The sequence below is a fragment of the Protopterus annectens genome, chromosome 14.part0, assembly GCF_019279795.1.
Source record: "Protopterus annectens isolate FY-2018-M chromosome 14.part0, PAN1.0, whole genome shotgun sequence".
Lineage (NCBI taxonomy): Eukaryota > Metazoa > Chordata > Ceratodontiformes > Protopteridae > Protopterus > Protopterus annectens.
In genome coordinates, this window is record NC_056748.1 from 616,323,266 (window position 1) to 616,344,240 (window position 20,975).

General features: G+C 35.9%; 1 protein-coding gene across 6 annotated transcripts in view; it reads right to left on the bottom strand.

The window, feature by feature from the left end:
* The window catches only part of MYPN (myopalladin), a 2,130,465-nt gene that overhangs the window by 93,863 nt on the left and 2,015,627 nt on the right, over positions 1–20,975 (bottom strand). For all 6 annotated transcript variants that reach the window (XM_044056370.1, XM_044056369.1, XM_044056367.1 and 3 more), the window contains 2 exons: positions 17,424–17,553; positions 1,758–1,965 (listed from right to left, as the gene is read on the bottom strand). In XM_044056370.1, the coding sequence (XP_043912305.1) occupies positions 1,758–1,965; positions 17,424–17,553 (338 nt within the window). The remainder of the gene's footprint in view (positions 1–1,757; positions 1,966–17,423; positions 17,554–20,975) is intronic.

Here is a 20,975-nt window from a genome sequence, read left to right on the forward strand (position 1 = left end):
GGAAATAAGGTATATAAGAAAAATATAATGTCTGGTGGTAAAATTCAGAATAACAGGAAGTTATCAACAGAAAGAAGTGCAGGAAGAGGTGAGATACAGAAAAGACATAGGCTAAGAAAGAATATTGTTTGGCTAACAAAGTTCAAAGAGCAGTTAAAATGGTAACCAACTAGGCAACAATGAAACTCTACCAGCTTCTGGCAAAGGACTCAGCAGATAGTACAGAGAGGCTATATCAAGTTGCAAGACAAGGACAGAAAGATAAAGAAGTTAGTTGTAAGATGATATTCAAAAGACATGCAGCAACAACACACTCAACAGACCAGAGGACATCAAGAGAAGATGGCGGGAGTACATCCAGAAGTGTCTGATAAAGAAAACACTGCAGAAGATATACTTTCCCATGCACAGCCTATGCTGAAAAGTGCAATTGTGTAAGTAAAACTTACTATGATAGTAAATGTTCAAATAGATCACTGTTGCAATAGCCTAAGCTATACAAGTTATATCCTACCTAGGATTTAGCAGGCACTGTGTTTGTGAGCTGCCTCCATTGGCATTTATTCATCATCTGAGAAAATCAAATCATTCATACACCTACCAGTATAAAACAAACTAGTATAAAAATAAAATTATTCTCATGTTCTTATTATAACTTTGTGATGCATTCTGAAATATGTTAGTTTCCATGTCAGTCTATGGCTTGAATTAATATATATGCTTTATTGTTGTACTGGTTGCCTCATAAATGTAAGCTTTGACTTACCAGCCAGGTTGAATCTATATATTATTTTAGCTTTTAAAATATGTATCTTCTAAAACTTTGAGATATAAGATTGTGCTGCTGTTTATAAGGTTAAATACAGTAATGAACACCAAGTAAAATAATAATTTGAATTTCATAATTTGATGATAATCTACATAAAAATGTTTAAATGACTTTTTTTTTTATTTATCCTTTTGTCAACTATGTTACTCCCACTAAGCTTGTGGCATCTTCTGAACGAAGATCTGAGAGGGTATTTATACTACTAGGGGAAGTTTGGCCAGGGCATCATGAACTTCTCCAAGCTTTTTTCGATAGGTGCTGTGGGATCTTTTAATGCCATTTTAGCTACAACCTCGGTTTAATATCTTATCCAAAGGATGAAAATAAAATACCCACTCATCCACAGCCCTCTTTTGCCCATTTTTACACATGGCTTAATGGTGTCACATCAAAAGTGAATATCATTTAGAGTCAATGTTCACATCACCAGGTGGCTACCCCTGCCATGGTTGTTGTTCTGCACCACACACATGCACCCAGACTCACTCCTATTGCCAGTTTAGAGTGCCCAGTCAACTTACTACGTCTTTGAAAAGTGAGAGAAAACCAGGGCATCAGGAGAAAACTCATACAAATACACGGAGGACATGCGGACTCCTGACAGAAGGTACCATAGTCAAGAATCAAACAAGAGACCCTCTGCTATGAGGGAACAACACTACCCTCTGCATTGCTGCACCACTACATTTCACAAAATAAATAAATAAGAAACAGGAAATGTAGAAATGTATGACAATTCAGAGAAGAGAGCCATAACTATATTTTTCAACATGAGTAAACAGTGAGAAGAAGAATATATAATTAGGTAGAAACTATAGTATCTCATTAAAATTTCTTCACATGTACAATGCAGTATGGAAAACCATGTGAATATTCCAAAGATAAAGGAATATTAATGTTAGTATGTTAAAGCAATTTGTAACCTTACCAGCAACAGTCAACTCTAGATTGAAAGAACTCTGTCCCGCCTTGTTGGTTGCAATGCATGTGTAAGTCCCAGCATCATTTTGGGTAAGTGGATCTATCAGAAGAGAGTGGACACCATTTTCACGAACAAGCATTTTATGGTTGGCACCTGGTAAAAGAGGTTTTCCATTCAGAAGCCACATCAGGTCAGGAGTTGGTAACCCACTCACCTATATAATAATGAAACACAATATCATCATACCAGAACTCACCTGCATTTATTGTTATATAGTAACAATGCAGAAAATTGTAAGTCACCTTAGCATTTGTTTGCATTTCAGTTATTACTTTAACAGTGATTGTAATTCTATAAACAAAAGTACCCACAATAACTAAAAGCCTTATCACATTTGAAACATATGTGAGCACACTGCAAGTGAACTGTCATTTGGCTTAATTGATAGCATCAGTTATTATGTCATTGAGATATTCAACCAGGATTTCAAGAAAAACAGCTAGATGGCAACTATAAAACATGAAACAAACAGTTAAATCTCACAAACAAAGGTACAACATATTAATTACAACTGAAATAAAGTGAAAATTACAGGAAGAAAGAAATAGTTACACAGGAATAGAAAAAATATGTAGATGGTGTTATGACTGATGCCATCTTCCAGTGATTTTATCAATCACTTCATTTTAAAATTAAGATTGTTTCAGCATATTTCTTCATTACAGGTTTCTATTCTTCACTTAAGAGTCCTGCATCAGGTTGTTCTTATTAACCTGTCCTTTCTGTCACTTGGTTCAAGCATCTGAAAAGTGAAAGACTTTTACTTCATTTGTTCCTTGGTGGTTTTATTGCGCATTTTACTGAATTCTCATACATGTGAGTGAAATTACTTATTTCATGCAGACAGCAAGGTGAAATCCTCCATTCCCACCCCTTCTCTTCTGAGATCTCACATTTACTGCTACTGTAACATCACAGAATTCATTCTATTGTTTCACTTAGCAAATCCTTCCCCTTCCCTCTCTACAAGAATCTCTCTTGATACCTTATATTACAGCCATACATACATAAGACTAATGTTACATAGGTACACAGCAGCAATACTATGCAGGCATTCCCAGGGAACATAAGATGCCTATCCATATCTACCTTAAGTACACAGATATAATGGGTCTACCTGTTATTATCGAAAACCCACTTCACTGAACTGCAGAAAGACAAGACAGCTTTGCTGAAAACTGATTTTTTTCAAAAGTTCACATCACTGGAGTTTTACTCCAGGAAAGGAAACACTTAGCCACCATGGGAAAATTTGCACTTTTCCCACTATAGTGCGATCTTGGACTTGGCATATTTAGTTGCGGGTGGGGGTGCAAAGCCCCCACTGGGGTGGGTTTGATATGCTCCAGCGTGTTTCTTTTTACCTGGTGGCCAAGTGTCTCCTTTCCTGGAATAAAACTCTGGTGATGTAAACACTCAAAAAAATCACTTTTCAGCAAAGTCGTTTCGTCCTTTTGCAGTTCGGTGAAGTGGGTTTTCAATAATTACAGGTAGACCCCATATAACATTTCTTGTCACCCTTTTAAAAATCTTAATAGTGCTCACCTCCCAAATCAAGCTGGGTTATACATGATAACCTCCATGCATAGTTGTGTCTACCCATCCATTCATCAAGATTAGCCTTAAAAGGTAGCCAAAGCAGCACTTTGTTTGGCTGCAGTGGTAATTTATTCCATAGGCTGTAAATATGATGAGTTATGATCTTATCCCTCCAACTAGTCTCATTTACCTGTTGGTGTATGTTTAGGTTATTAGTAGAGGTGTTTGTAGCACCACTGAGTTTGGGAAGAAATAGGAGGTCAAATAGGATTGATTTTTCATGGCTTGAAAAGCAAGATGCAAGTCAACTCAGAGAATCCAGTATGCTGCTGATGATGAAAAGAGAGTCTTACTAATCTTTTTGGATAACTGAAGGCTTTAAGGCCTTTAATGTTCTTGGTTAGAAATCTGTGAATAATTTCCAGATGAGCAATATGCTTTGATTTATATATACCAAAACAAAACCCTACTTGATGATGGGTATGATAAACTAGGATCACTTCTTAGGATCCTGAAGATATAATTTTGAAAATTAACTGAGCCATATAGAAGGACTTCTTTATTATGGTGGAAATATGATGTTGACTAAATGAGAGTTGTCCATGTAAGCACCCAGAATTCTTATGACTGCATCTGTCTGAACAGGAGTATCATTTATAACATGAGGTTAGAGCAGCTTTTTTTGTCGAACATTACTATAATGCACTTTTTTGCATTTAGTTTGAGACTGTTTTTTTTCTTTTGTTCACCAGTTATGGGGCATCCAGGTTATACTTTGACCTTACCCATCTCATGGTTGATATTTATATATTGTCCCTAATGAGAATAACTGGGATCATACTATAAATAATTTGAGGGGACCATGCATGTGATAAAGCATTTATGAGCTGCTTCTATACATTAGTAGTATAGGGAGCAGTACTTGGGTAAATTTACAGTTTCCCATCCATAGGTCCTAATTACACCTGAATACAGACAGGGATGAACTTTGTTTTATGTGGATGGGGAGTCTGTTCCATGGCAGTAATATCCTCTGCGAAATATACCTGTCCCTCCAAAGTGCTTTGTTGATGTTGGAGTAGATGTCTGATGCCATTTGACTTAATGTGCAATAAATCTATCAGTAATGGGTTGGATGATGCCTTGTATACCAGAACTGGTTGTCCTGTTAGCAATCTGTAAGTTACCGGGTATAGTGACAGGGCTTTGAGATAGTCCATGTAGGACATGTTGTTTAGGACTTGTATTGTTTTAGTAAGGTATCTCTGTGGGCATTCCACTTGTTGAATGTGTCTGGATGGATACATTCCAAAGGAGCATCATCTTCAATGCTTGGTCTAATGAGGGCTAACTAAAGTGGGGCAATGACATCCCTAAATCTAGACACAATCCCTTTGTTTATAAGCTGTTTAATATAGATAGACTTTCTTACAACATACACATGTTGGTCAAAAGTTAGGTCACTGTCCACATAAGTTCCCAAATCCCAAATAACTGGGTCAACTCTTAGGAGCATATTGTTAATGTGTTAGTTCCCTGGGGTAGATGACTTCCCAAATAATACAATAATGCATTTTTTGGCATTTAGTCCATGATTTTGGCACCCGTTATTTATTTGAGACAAACTTTCCTGCAGGATGGCTAAGACATTTGGAAATTCAATAATTGATCCTAGCTTGAAGTCATCTGCAAACTTAGTCAGCCAGACCTCACTGATATTGGCTTTTACTTCTGAAAAGTAGATGCCAAACAAGAGAAGTCTCAGCACAGAACCCTGGGAGACTCCACAGGTGACTGGTCACTTTGTAGCGGTAACGTGCCCTATTTTGATTATCTGAGTCCTGTCTGTGAGCCAGGTGACAATCCAGTGGGTATAATACGGAGTGATTCTTTTTCCTGTAGATAGGCATTGTGGCTTTCTTTAGTCATACAGAGAGTTACATAACTAGCTAATATATGGTATAAGACCTATCTGATGGGTATTTGGATGTGAAGAGGCTCTAGTGCATCATGCTACTTTACCAGCCTTGATGTGAGTCTCTTCTGGATGTAGATTGAGATACCTCCATCTTTTTCCCTTCCTGCCCAACAGCTGGTCTAAATGTGTGGAAGGGGTTATAACCCTGAACAGCTGTAGTGCTCTCCGCTACTTTAAACCATGTCAATGTCAATGTCTTCCAGGGTGAGAAGGGCTTGTAGGGAGTGTAGTTTCTTCTTCTGACTCCTAGAATTGATCAGTAACACCTTTCATATCTCTCAACCTCTTAGAGCAAGAAATCTGGACAAAGCCATAAATAAAAGTGGGACAAAGGCCCAAAAATAGGGACAACTTTTAAATATTGCTCTTACAAACTTAGAAAGTTGATCGAATAACAGGTTTTGCATTAGCATGAATTTTCTGAAGGATATGAAGCCTGAAACTCAAATGCCTGTCATTATTTTCTAACTGCAATCTGTAATGATTTAACAGTAATTTGCCAAAAAAACACAAATATATAAAAAAACGGACCAAAAATACGAGGCCAAAATCTCTACATTCTGTGAAAATTGTACAGTTGAGAGGTATGACACCTTCATATTTTCCTTTGCTTGTTTCATTATGTTGGTAGGTTTATTAGGATGGCATTGCCTAAAAGAGGTACTATCAGGTGAAAAATGGCTTTGTCAATACTAAAAAATTTAGAGAGGGCAGATACAGGCCATCCATGGAAAAGCAGTGTGGTCTATCAATCATATCCTACCAGGCTGACAAATATTGGACTCCCTGTGAATGACACCAAAAATTAAGACTGTTACTAAAGTTGGTTATTTTTTGCTCATATCATGATGTCATCCTTGGAGAAGGTAGAATGCAGCTCAGGGCAAGTCTCATACCTGCCTTGGACACATAGTCTGAGAAGTCCATCATGCCTCTCTTTATATAATCCAGGGAGGTACACTTCAAGTCACTGACACTGGCATGAACTATGACAGAGTCATACTGATACTTGTTGTCCAAGGACTTGAATGCATGCATGATCTGATGGATCCTGGGTCCAGACAGCCAACTATCCATCACTCTTTCCTTGCTCAGCCTGGTAAGAAGCACATCTGCATGTCTTACAATGGAGTCACCTATAACAAGAATGTTAATGTTTATGTTAATGTTTGGTTGATATACACTAACTGCTGCCTCTCCTAAATATCTCATTTTCCTAGGTTTTTATACATGTACTTTCTTTGCACAGCATACATGATTTGTACATACCGTCTGCATCCTTCTTTAGCCACTTCAGCTGCAGAAAAGGAAAACCATTTCATTCTTTATTTCAGATTCTCCTAGCTTCCTTATCCAATATCCTACTTTTTATTTACAGTTTCTTTACTTTTTGGCATATATGATTAATTAGGAAAACCACAAAAAGGAAGGGAAAAAACCCTAGACCAGAGTACACACACTAAAAGAGATTATTATAAGCACTTTCATCCAATTCATGTAATTGAACTTCTTCAGACAATACAGATAGTGAAATCAGTGCATTTAAAGTAGGCTCTAAAAAGTCACATGATATTAAAACATATAAACTCCAATTCGGTCACATGATAGTGAAAAGTCACATGATGAATAAAAAGCTATACCTAAAGTAGAATCGCAAATGTTAAACAGTTAAAACTGTATAAGTTTATTTATATTTAAATGTTATAAAATTACATTTAAAATGACCATTTATATTAGTAACCTTGGAATTATTTTTTGTAAAAATAATTTTGATAAAAAACTCTTTTAACATAATAAATGTCTAAAAATCAAGAACACACAACCCAAAATAAGCAAACATGTATTTTGGAATGACAAAAATGCATTTTAAAAATGAACCACATTCAAACCCACAAAAAAATCATCTCTGCAAAGCTTTCATTTTAAGCATACATTGACTAGAACAGTAGTCATTCAACTCTGGTAAATTATGTGTGTTTAAACTAAGTTACCATAATAATTAATTTTCCTCCAGCTTAAGAGCCCAAGGGCCACCCCTTGCTGCTTTAACAACTTGGTCAAGGCTTTAAATTTTAACCAATGACCTGGATGGGTGGAGATATGTTTTGCCAAAGTATTATATAAAATCATTTTGTTAATACAATACACATGTTCATACACATGTTCTCTAAGTTTACGTTCAATTTTTCCAATGTGAAAACTATAGCATATTTGGCATATGGCTAAATATGTAACTCCTTTGGAATTACTGTTGAATCTGCCCTTAATGTTGTACCTCCTACCTGCAATGGAAAAAGTACTACAAGTATTAATATATTTACAAAAAGGGCAACATTCACATCTAAACATACCCAGCGTTCTTACCAAAGGGGTCTGAGTACATTCAAGAATTTATTTAACATTATTACCCCTCTTATAAACACAACATGGATGCTCCCCAATTTTAGGTCTGATTGAGATGTCATTCAACTGAACTCTCCAATTTTTTAATATATTCCTTAAAGGAATCTTCATTAAATGGGATGATAAAGCAAAAAAAACATTTTTAGTGGATCTAGTCCTGTCTTCAAGGCTGTGTACTAGAAAATCTACAGGCCTATAATTCAAAATAGGAAAAAAATTACCACTAGTTCTTTTAAAGTAAACTTCCTTAATCAGATTGTTCAACATTGACAAAGGATACCTTCTTTTATTAAACATCCCCTTCAAATTCTTACATTCTAACTCAAACTCGTCATCCAGTGAGATCATGCTTGCTGCTCTAACTAGCTGGCTCTTTACTCTTTTCTCTTTTGATAATTTACTCTTTTTTTTTCTTTTTTGATGATTTTACTCTTTTGATGAAGGGGTAGGCACTTGTGAAGTGTAGAAAAGAGTTACAATAGGTTTCCTTCCTAAAAATATTAGACACATATCTGTGTTTTTTTTCTATCCTTATATAATTCTATGTCTAGGAAGGAAATACATTCCGTATGGAATTGGAAAGTAAATTCCAAAAATTGTGTTGTGCCATTTACATAATCCAAGAATTTCCTGACTATTTCTAGATCACCCTTAAAATAATAAAAATATCATCAAGGTATCATGTATTATAATAATAAATCTGGTCTCTCCGGGTTGTATTTTGATACAAATATTATTGTTCCCAGAAAGCCATAACTGTATTAGCAAAACTAGCCCCACATGGAGACCACGTAGCAATTCCATTTTTTTTGTATGAAATATTGGCCCTCACAAAGGATATAATTATTTGTTAAAATATTATCCAAAAGTTACTCTATCAGCATAATAAGATAATTCAAGGCCCTTTTATTAACCAAAAATTCTGTCACATATTGAATACCCAATTTGTGTGGAATGACAGTGTACAAATCCCTAATACCAATGGTTAAAAAATTTAATTGGGTTTAAAATCCAGTGCATTAATACACTCAAGGAAATCCCAGGAGTCCTTGCATATCTGGGGTTTGTTATAATTTTTTTTCATCTACAAATCTGGCACAAGGGATTAAAGGAGCAGACATAACTAAGTAATTCCGTAGATTCAGATCAATTTGACCCTCAATAAACAAATTGTTTATGCGAGACTTAATTTTTTTATATGCTCCAAACACTTCATTTTTTGTGATAGGTTCATAAGTATCAGTCATTAAAATCGTCAACATTCTATCCTTGTAGTCAATCCTGTTCATGAAAACCAGCCCACCCCCCTTGTCTATCTTCATAATCCTATCATCAAGTTGTTTCAAGGAATGAAGTAAATCACATTCAATTTTATTCAAATTGCCACATTTAGGGGCAACAGATTTATTATTAAATAAATTCATTATGTCTAATTCACACACTTGATTGCAAATAGCCAACACAGGGTGCAGAGGCAGATTGAAGGTGCTTGCTACTTTATACTGATCATTATTTTCCAAGCTCTTACCTGCCACCAAAGTCAGGTTAATTTTGCGTATGAAGTCTTTAAAGTCAATCAATGTCCTTGCCAGGTCGCTGGCAAGGTTACCGCTGGGGGACAAAATTCACTCCTCATGATAAAAGGTCTGCTACATCACTGTAAAGTTCTATAGAGTAAAAATAAATATGTTAAAGTCACCATCCTTATTCTTCACAATGAAAAGGTTTCCTTCATTTCATGCCAAGGGATAAATCACTCCATGTGTAGGAGGATTCATTTCCACCATTTGTTGGGTTTGCAGGAACGTGGATTGTTCCATTGCTTTCCTTTCCAAGTGGATTGATTCCTCCTCCTGGTTGGCTGAAAATTCCAATTGGGTTGGCTATTAGTATTAACAGCATTTCCTCATTGGCAGGCTTGTTCTTGCAGTCGGTCGCTCCTCCACAAGGGAGGACTTAATGGTTGCTCACCATTCCCAATGGCCAAGCTGTCAGAATTAAAGTGAGTTTGTACATCATTAGGATTATTGTTTGGTAGAAGAGCATTAAAGGAATGAGACGGGATATCTCCAATAACTTGTCCCCAAGTTTGTGAAAGGGGAGGCTGGGGATAGACAATTCCCTTATCATAATCACTCTTGTCTCGTTCCAATTTTTTCTCTTTGTTCACTCATAGTTTGATCATGTATTTGTCAATGCTGGTGAAAAGTGTGCTCGAATTTGTATCTAATAAAATCTGGATCAGCTTTAATTCCATTATTGAGTATTTGTAGGTCTGGTTCCAACACTGCCATTAAATTCATATAGTATTTCACCAGCATTTGTAAACTGAGGCAGCCCTGCTTATTGAAGAAGTCAATTAATTCAAAATAAAAGGGACTATTCAGTTCTAATCCATTAGGAAATTGCCATTGCCTTAGTCCCTTCGGAATTTGTTGCCGCTAGAGGTATTCATTGAGGTAATTAACCTCCAACTGTACTTTTTTAATATTTAACAAGTTTATAATCAAGGACTTTTAAATTATACAAAAAACTAGTACTGACCGCCGATGTTCCAGGTACTGGACCACTCGGTTCTTTATGCCAATTATTAGCTTTATTCAACCTGTTTTTTAAAACAGAAACACCAATAAGCTGCATCGGTGATTCAGGAAGGGAAATCGTGGAACTTCCAGCAGATATGAGGTTTGCATTAAGAGCATTGTGACCAGTTGTATTATTGAGCTCAGACACATAGGGCACTGATTCACTGTTGTTGTGCTCACAACCACTAGGTATAAATTGACCAGTTTGTGGGTAATTATCTCACTGCAGTTATTACCAATATTTTCTTATACATCTTCCCAAAACCCAGCTGCCTGTTTTCACTTACCAAATCTTTATCCTGCACCCATGCCAAAAAAACAGTGTTACTAAACATTTACCCAGTATATTCAAATGAATGCCTTTCTTTTTATAATCACCTAATTAAATAAGTTCTTTGCTCAAAAGAAGCAGAAGAAGAGAGGTACTTAAGGAAAATGTCACTGTATCCTACATTCATCTTATTTGCTAATATATACTTCTTTTATTACCCACTATCTAATGCATTCATTGTTTCTGTCCTACTCCCGCAATGACCACTTTCTTCTGTACTTTCCTTATACTCCCTTTGAAACCTCTCAGTCATTCCTGATTTCCAATAAGTCCCTGATTTTGACTCAGATGCTTGCACTGTCTTTTCTAAAATCAGTGACTTCTCATGAAAATGTAAAATATTACATCAGCAAATGATAAGAAATAAGATAACACACATCTATTATGCATCATAAATCAAGTACTCTTAATGTGTTTAGTTTTAAAGTGAGGAGTAGTAATAACTAAAAAGTACCCTGATTTTGGACTTTTGTCCCTTATTCTAAATGCAAGATATTGAAAGCTTTGGTTCCTTCCAAATCTACAACCATCACCTACCATTTTGCAAAACATCTTCCTGTCTCAGAACTTATTTTCCCATATTCCAGGCCAATATCTTTCTTCTTTCAAACACATAGAGTAATACATTTAACTCTAAAAAGGTACAGACTCAGTCCATCAGATTTTCAGCATATTATCTCTTTTTACACAGTTTTTACTTAATTTAACTTGCATTTGCAATAAATGTCTATACTGATTAGCATAGCCTCACTGCAGCACAACATTTCCTTGCATCATTCAATTTCCTTCTGTTAGTTGTACCATAAGTTTTCCAAATCCCATGTTTTAGAACTCCATTTTTAATATACATCAACAGTACATGGGGGTATTTCTGCTCCATGAAGCCCCACCAACATTAACCACTTCATATATTGAATCATTGCTAGTTCTCTATTTATGACCAAAACATTATTTCAATTATTCATATGACATTGCTCCATATCTTAGCTGTACATTGTCTCATAATTTATCTCTCTGTCTCCTTCCATCTCATCCACAAATAATTCCTTCAGATATAATTTACATTAATTAATTCCATATCCCTTTTTCCAGAAACAACTTTTGTTTCAGTTTTGTTTCAGTCCAGTGGTACAATGCCTAATGCAGGCTTGTTTTCTCATCCCACCATCCAAATCCAGACACACCCTACAAAGACTTGAACAAATGTCTTAATCTCATGTAGCTCAGTGCAATAACCATATCAAGAAATTTGAACTTTTAGAAATGTGGTTTATAACACACAAGCTCTTCTTACCAAAATTGTCCATCTTCACTTTGTGTGACATGCATAATAGGTTTACAAAAAATAACCCTGGTTGTAAATTAGAGGAGCCATTTTGTTTTGCTGACAAAGCACTCAGTCTCCCTGTAGTTGTCTTTACTAGCTCACTGATCGACAATGACCCTAACAGAGTTAATACACTGCTTACAGACTAAATACCTAACTTGTAAAAACTCAGTTAAAGGTCTCATTGGTGGTGTAGTGAGATAAAGCCCTGAATATGGCCCAGGTGGCTAGACTCTGATTATCAGTGAATGTGCTTTATGGTGAGGCAGGTAGGATGGATGAGCCTACCATAGGGAGTGGATGCATGTTGGACCTCTCTCTGGTAGAAGTTTGGCCTTTGATACTGGCCAGGGATGCAGGAGCACAGACAAAGACATGACTACCCTATGAACCTGGGGAATTGACACATGCTCAAATCCTGTCTATTGCCTGCCCTGCCCAATGCTAACATCAGCACTGTACAGGAGGGGACTTAGGGCTATAGAAGGTCCCTGTAAGCCACAGTATGGCTTGCAGGGTTACTCAGCCCCCTGTGCTATTCTTGGCATTCTAGTGCTTTAAACCCCTGAAGTACCCAGCCAAATGATGAAACAAAAAAGGCTCAGACAGATAATTCTAATTTTTACTAAAGTTGATTTTGCATTTGCTTTGCGTTATGTCATATTTTAAAGTTCACTCATTTATACATCCTAAGCCATTACTATAAAAAATCTTCTTTGAGACATTGTGCTCATCAGCATTCCTAGCTGGTGCTTCTCTCCTCAGATACTCCTTAATTGTGTAAATGAACATTACCATACTCTCTCATTATCCTCTATCATGTAGGTCTTTCCCACCAATCAACAAAAAACGTACTGTTTCACTGACTTAGATTCATAGGTCCAACTTCCCTGTAAGTATTCATCAGCTCTGCTGATGCACTTAACTAATTTAAAATATATTTCTCTTGATAAAGAACAACTTACACTCAATTAAGAAGTATCAACACAACAGAAATGTATGACCCCCCCCCAACTTACTACAAAACTAAAACAACACATTTAAATTAAGGATATCTAAACTTATAGAAAGAAACAAACAGTAATAAATATCACACACACACACACACACACACACACACACACACACACACACACACACACACACACACACACACACACACACACACACACACACACACACACACACTCACACTAGTTCAGTCATTAGACAGGGATTCTGGTATCAGTTAAAGTAGCAGTAGCAAAGTTCACTCTGTATAGCCCTTATCAAAAAACGTTTCTCAAATATCCTTAGCTGGCTTGGACTGAAGTCATATCTCTCCTTGGCTTTTTAACTATCCTACACCAACCTTCTGGTTCTCATAGCCCATTACTACTAATAAGTTAAGCTAGACAGATAAATAGAGACATATATATATAAATATATATTTTATATGTATAGAACTGTGGTGGTGGTGGTGGTGCTGCGGTAGCGTTGTCGCCTCACAGTAAGACGTTGTCCTGTTCGATTCTCAGCTAGAGCGTCTTCTGTGTGGAGACATGCGTGAATGGGTGTACCTTCATTGAAGGTTGTGCGTCAGGGCTGGCAACTCGGCACGTAAAAATCTACTGCCAATCATTAGCAGACTGGAGTTCCGCTGTGGCGACCCTAAACCGGGAAAAGCCGAAAGACACAACACAACATATATATATATATATATATATATATATATATATATATATATATATACACACACACACACACACACACACACACACACACACAAATGCATATAAATACAAACACGCACACACACACACACACACACACACACACACACACACACAGACACAAACATATATATGTGTGCGTGTCTATATACATATATATATATATATATAAAATATATATATGTGTGTATATATATATATATATACACACACACACACACACACACACACACACACACACACACACACACATGTATGTGTATATATAGATATATATCCATATATAGCAACATATATTTGGATAGATATCCATTTATAGCAACCTATCCTATTCCTGCCACCACTTCATCATTGACTTATTCTTACTCCCCTTCTTCATGAGCTGATAGTCTTTACATGCACCTTGTTAAAACTCACTTCAGTACTATCTCTGCCAACTCAATTTATAGTCTTCCTTCTGATACCCCTTTCTCTAGTCAAACTTCCCTGCAGCTCCAAGCATCAAACGTTCTTAAAAATGCTTCTCACTTTTAATTTTAGTCTCTCATTAAGTGCAGTTACCATTCTACAAGAGTAGAAACCTCCCATCATTATTCCAATATCAAAGGTCCTAACCCTATTCCACCTAAACATTGTCAAGTATTTGAAATGCTATAATTTCCATATAGTAAGGTAGTCACAGCAGCTTTTAACTCTTTCACAACTCTTTGTTTATGAATTCAGATTTTATATTCTCCAAAAGAGAAAAAATAATTATCTTCTCTAACCATGTTTCTTTATTTGACTGTTTATTTGTTTGTCTATTTGAAGCATGTATCTTATTTCATTGACCAGTGTTTGCTTTTTGCTTAGCTTTGTACTAGATCAGTCTTGTTAATGAACCTCTAAAATGGTTTCAGAATTATTTGAATGACAGACTGATCTCAAATCAAAAAAATGAAAAGACCAAAGGTTAGACCACAGCTGAAGATAAAAATGGAATAATCCACGTCAGGAAATAAATCACTTGCAGCTTCACAGTAGTGCCCTTTATAAAACCAAAAGTTGTAACTGAGATGTAGTAGTCAAGGTAGGAAACGGTTCACTTGCAGTTTCACACCACTTTATTAAACAAGAGTAAGCGCTTTCGCGATCTAAGTTAGCTGATCGCTTCTTCAGACTCATAAAAACAGTTAAAACATTGATATTTAAAATGTATTGATGTATGCAATTTTAATTAGTCTATGTCATAGTTCTGTATGTGTTTTCATTGGTTGAACCATATTTTAAATACCCCTGGGGCATGTCAGTAGGTTCCATCGAGGCACAGACATTTCTTGGAATCTATGTAGAACCTTCATTCTGATTTCATAGACATGTCAAAGTTACTACTAACAATGCGCATTCAAAGACCAAGCTATCCTGCAAACTTGCTAGTCAATTCATACCTGATTGTCATAGGTCTAGTGTAAAAAGCATTCTACCCCCTACAATTTTGTATGGTCTACCACTCAGTGGCCTTTGGAATTCTCTTAGGTTATCTTTACTACAAAGAGTTTAGAATAAAGTCCACCATTTTATAAATGTATCTGATCAACAGATACATGAATGCCAGTTCCTTGCTTCTGACTAAGCCACATACAGTGAGAGGAAAATAGGATAAGGAGAGTGGACCATGGTGAAATGTGCATGCAGGTATTCCCTGTGGTGTAGTTATGGGTCCGGGTCTTTTCATTTCCCATTTGTATACCAGACTTAGTATTTATTCACAACTTACTACAGTATAAAGTTAGGGTTTGTGTACACAGTAATGAGGATCATGAATAAATGCAAGCATTTAATCATGATTTGGTTAGCTGCAAATGGATAAATAACATGACAGTACAGCCAAGTCAATTTTAATGAGATTCGGCTCAGTACCGAACATGCTAAGTATATCTGGGACCAAAATAGCTTATTTGAAATTGGCTCTTGTGAATTGCTTTTGAGACTGTCAGCCATACATTTTCTTTGCACAAACTGAAAACGCTGAATTTTGGAAGCAATTCTACAATCTGGTTTTCAAATTATCTGCTTGATTTCACCTTTCAAATGTAAGATTTTCCTTAGAAGGGACCTTCAATACAGGAGTTCCTCAAGGATCTGTGCTAGGAGCACTTCTTTTTTCCTCTGTTTGTTAATGATATATCTTAAGACCTTCCAGGTCTAGATCTTACACTATATGTAGACAACAGATTACTCTTTCAAGCCAATAAATCAAATTCAGTCCTACAACAGTACCTTGAATTAAGTTTCACAAAACTATGTCATTAGGCAAAGAATAACAAAACTTAAACTAAATCCTGTAAAAAATGTTATGTTATTTGCCTCAACACATAACACAGCTAACCTATCCAACCTCTTACATAGTGGCTTGGGAGACAAAATTATTCAAAATGTCTAAGCATATAAGTACCTAAACATAGAAATGGACCCATCACTGTCACAAACATCCCACACTGTCTACAAAATAAAGTTCTTTCACAAATTGACCTCTGTTATAAAATAGCTCATCTCTTTTCCGTTAAAGTGAGGAGAGCTATCACTAAAAATATGCTACTACCTAACCTTGAATATATTACTTATCCCTTACTATCCTTACATTTTCTATACAATATACATCAAATACACATTGCTGAGAATAAGATTATCTCTATTAGCTGACCCCCAAACACACCACTGTAACTTAATTAATATCATCCACTGGCTGCTTGTTAATAATAGGGCATCTTACCTGTTCAGCTAATTACTTAAAATCTTACAACTAGGATACTGTCCACCACTAAGATCAAAACTGCAATTTAGGGAACAAATCCACTCCTTGAGAAGTAGTCAAGAAGGCAAGAAGCCAGTGTAGAACTTCCAAGGCCCCTTTAGAAAAGCAAACTTGGTTGAAAGCTTTCTCATGCATTGATCCCACAACTTAGAATCATATAACTGTATGTTTCACCATATTCATGCAGTACACACAAAGGACTGACCAACCAAATATTTCACAGGTGTATATAAAATATGCAAAGATATGTGTATGCTGGTTTCTCCAGTGTTCCGGCACTGTTGCTGAAAAAGGACCAATCACACACTTAATTCAACCTGAACTAAATGCAAAACTGATAGTTTCATCACTAGCTAATGTACAGTCAAATTCATGACAAAAGTCTATGTATATTCATTTTTTCTAGAAATGACAAAATCTGAATTGCTTAATTTATACTGAGAGGATGTACAATGATAGGATCTCCAATATCTGACTCATCTGATTATCTTTTATAAATCCTGTGTGAATGAAGACAAGTTTTGCTGTCCCTCATTTCATCAATTTACCTGCTTTCACTGTGACTATGGAAAAGGGAATTCCATGTTATTATAGGGCTGGGAGCCATACTTGATATAAAGTAATGCAGTATAGCATGTAAAAGAATAGAATATGACCTTTTGAAATATTAACTCTGTGTAACTCCAAGAAAATTAGAAACACAACTTTCTACTTGGATAAATGATATGAAATGTAGAATGAATATGGAAATGAACAAGGAAAGACAGTTAACCTCTAAATATACCCAGAGGACATAAATAAACATACAAAGCAAAGAAACTAAATACAAAATGACCTTAAAGAGCAGAAGAACTGAAGGCAAAGTAATGGAATAGCATGGCAAAGTAAAAAATATCAGCTGTCTCACTCTGTATGTGTACATGGGGTGATGTCAAGCACATACCTTGCAGTCCAATCTGCACAGTCGACCTTCATTAGCTACCATGTCACCAGGTGCTTGCAGAAAATGTGGTCTGAAGAAACGTTCCTGCACAGTTTCTAATTCTTCACCCTGTGTGGGACGAGTTCTGACTCTGTGACACAAACAGCAAGCAGTTAATTAATTAATACTAGCATTATATCAGTGAACTGCTTATAACAGAAAGACATCTCACAAGTGATTAACAAAATTAGAAGAAGAAAGGGACTGAATAGCAATCATAATAATTCTGAAGTTTTCCTCTAAGTTTTTCAGTCTGGTCGAGAAGTAAAATAATGCTTAATTTAAAGATCAGAATATAATGTCTGTCAGCTTTCAAAAACAAGTTAACATGAAACAACTGAGAAAGCAATTAATATTTTATTGATTGTTACTAGTCTTCCGCATATAGAATAATAGTCTGCCATGTGGCGCTAGAAAGGAAGTCTGAAGCTTATGTGAAATTGAAGGTGACACATTCCATTTCAACAACAGAATCAGACTAGAACCACACTCCCATCAATAAGATATACTGTAGATTGTTATAAGACACCCTACTGAAATGTTGGCATCTGGCATTTTGAGTGCTGACGAGCCAAATAAAAAAGAACAAAACTATGACAGAATAGTGAATCTCAAAGATGGCTCTTTTCCTTTGAACTTTTTTTTTTTTTTACAAGGGGGCAAGCTCCCCTGCACTCCACCTCCCTGAACTTATATATACCAACTCTGAGACCCATACTTCAGATAAAAGGGAATATTCTGGGGAATGGCCATCTCAGACTTAATATATGTAAGTCCAATTTTTTCAGCCATTCGGTGTTTCAGGACTTGTTCTTACAGGAACTGACATTTGAATTGACTACCTTGTTAAAAGGTATGGAAATCAATGATATAGCATATCTAGCTGGAGAGATGTGAGAGGCTGCAGGCTTACCACATACTTTTAGGATAAATCCAGGGATTCAGAAAGAACACCACAGCTCACGTTAATGACTGTAGTAAAAGGGTTGCTGTATTTTGTAATTCAGAGACATATTTGCCACAATGAGGAAAGACCTTATTACTGGCTAATTTGTATGTCACTGAATTGCAGCTAAGTACCTCAAGTGCTGATCAGCACTTTCTTGTGGCAGCATTGTGTTATCACAGGTACCCCCATTCACTCTCCATACACAATACACACATACATGCACACACACACACCGCTTAGCCCAAACCTGTCCCCATGTTGGGAGACCATCCCCAATGTCTTCTTTTTCCTGCCCCTGTACATCACAGAAAAAGTTAGCTAACTAATAGTGCCTGACATTAGGTTTTATACTTCCTATTTTAACAAAACATCTGTTTTTTTTTTTGTGGACAGGTACATACGAAGAATTTTTAGAGTTAGTGAAAGGTTTAAATAAAACCACCAATTTTTTGGAATTCAAAATAAGTGGGTTTGGTGAATGTATCTCTTACTTAAATGTATATTTAAGTATTGACAAAGAAAGTAATGCATTCATCAGTAAGGTTTACAGGAAAGAAGTGTTTGCTAATCAGTACCTACATAGGGACAGTTTACACCCTGAACATATGAAAAAGGGTGTTATCAAAGAACAGATAATTATATTAAGTAGATTGACCACAGATGATGAAACATTCACTAAAGAGACAGCATTTCTCAGGACATTATTTTTACAGCGAGGGTATGATTTGGACTGGTTAAAGAAAATAGAACATGAAGTCTTGGCATTGAGACAAGGTGTAGCTAAGCCTATTTTAAAGTCTGGAGATATATCAGTGAGTCCTGTTTTGAAAATGAATGTTTCAAAACAGAATGATTACAATATTGCGTTTCCTTTGCATATTGTGAATGAAATGTGGTGTATCAAAGAAATAATAGTTAACAACTGGAAGGTATTGTTAGGTAACCAAGAACTTATAGCAAAAATAGGTATGAAACCACGTTTAACTTATAAGAAAATGTTAAATATAAAATCTATGGTAGAGTCTGACAACAGGAAAGTTAATATGACAACTAGAGTAGTTAGTACTAAAAAAGGAACTTATGCTTGTAAGAATTGCAAGCAGTGTAGCTACATTAGTAATAGTTCATTTGTAACTTTAAAACATGTCAAATACACTTTATGGGCTAAAGATTACTATAATTGTAACACTGAATATATAGTCTACATAGCTTGTTGTGCATCATGTGACCATTATTATATAGGAAAAACTATTAGGACATTAAAACGTAGAATTTATGAACACAATCTGGCCATTAAAAATAAAGATAAAAACAATTCTTTGGCCAAGCATGCTCTTATCTGCACTAATTTCAAGAAATTTGAGTTTTCTGTAGTAGAAAAGGTCAATGAAGTTGTTTTTGGGGGTGATTTAAACAATATATTAGAATGTAAAGAAACATTATGGCAGTTATTCTTAGGGGCTGATAGATATCCAGGACTCAATGAGTCTATAAATCCGAAATGTTTTTTACTGAACAAATATTCATGTATAATTTATTTATTTTTATAATAATATAAACAGTTAAATATACAATACATTTAAACTTTTTAGATGGTTTATTTTATTGTTATATATACATATATATAAATGTCGATGTGTGTTTGATGTCATTTCCTGTAATTTTGTTATAAAAGGAAGAGTGAATAAGTGGAACTGTTTTTCTGAGGAAGTTCACGTAATAAATGAGTGACTGAAAGTGCTAAATTCGATTTGGCTGTTTATTGGTTATTGGATTTACTTGAACACTGGTTTTCATAGTTCGTTGTTTTTCAGTCAAGTGCTGATCAGCACTTTCTTGTGGCAGCATTGTGTTATCACAGGTACCCCCATTCACTCTCCATACACAATAAACACATACATGCACACACACACCGCTTAGCCCAAACCTGTCCCCATGTTGGGAGACCATCCCCAATGTCTCCTTTTTCCTGCCCCTGTACATCACAGAAAATGTTAGCTAACTAATAATGCCTGACATTAGGTTTTATACTTCCTATTGTGCAGAAACTACTCTGCAATGCTATACTTGTTGCTCTAATAACATTTTAAGTGACCCAAAGTCACATATCTAAAATTCTCCTTGGTGTCACTTAATGTTCCTCCTGTCTCTGTCTTGAAGCCCTCCAAACTAGATACACCTCAATCCCTCTCAGCTGTAAAAAAAAAAAATTACAACATTAACTTTCAGTGGGTTAACACTGCTGTTTCCTATGCCAAGGGTATAGAGTTTGAAGCCTTCTTCTCACTCTTTGCTACAATATTAAGTAGGTAATGCTATCCCTGGTATCTAGTGGTAGCACAGAGGATTAATATTTTCTGTGGAAGGTGGGAGGGGGCAGAGGTTGAAGCTATTTTAGTGCCTTTATGGCATGCTATTAATAGCATCCTCAGTATCTAATTTTCTTCACCCTGACTCATGTGTTCCCTTTTTTTTGTAAGTGCCATTCACGCATAATATGCAGAGTATCTGTAGTGTCCAGTGTTCTCCCATACCATGTTTATGTACAGGTAAGGCATGATTTT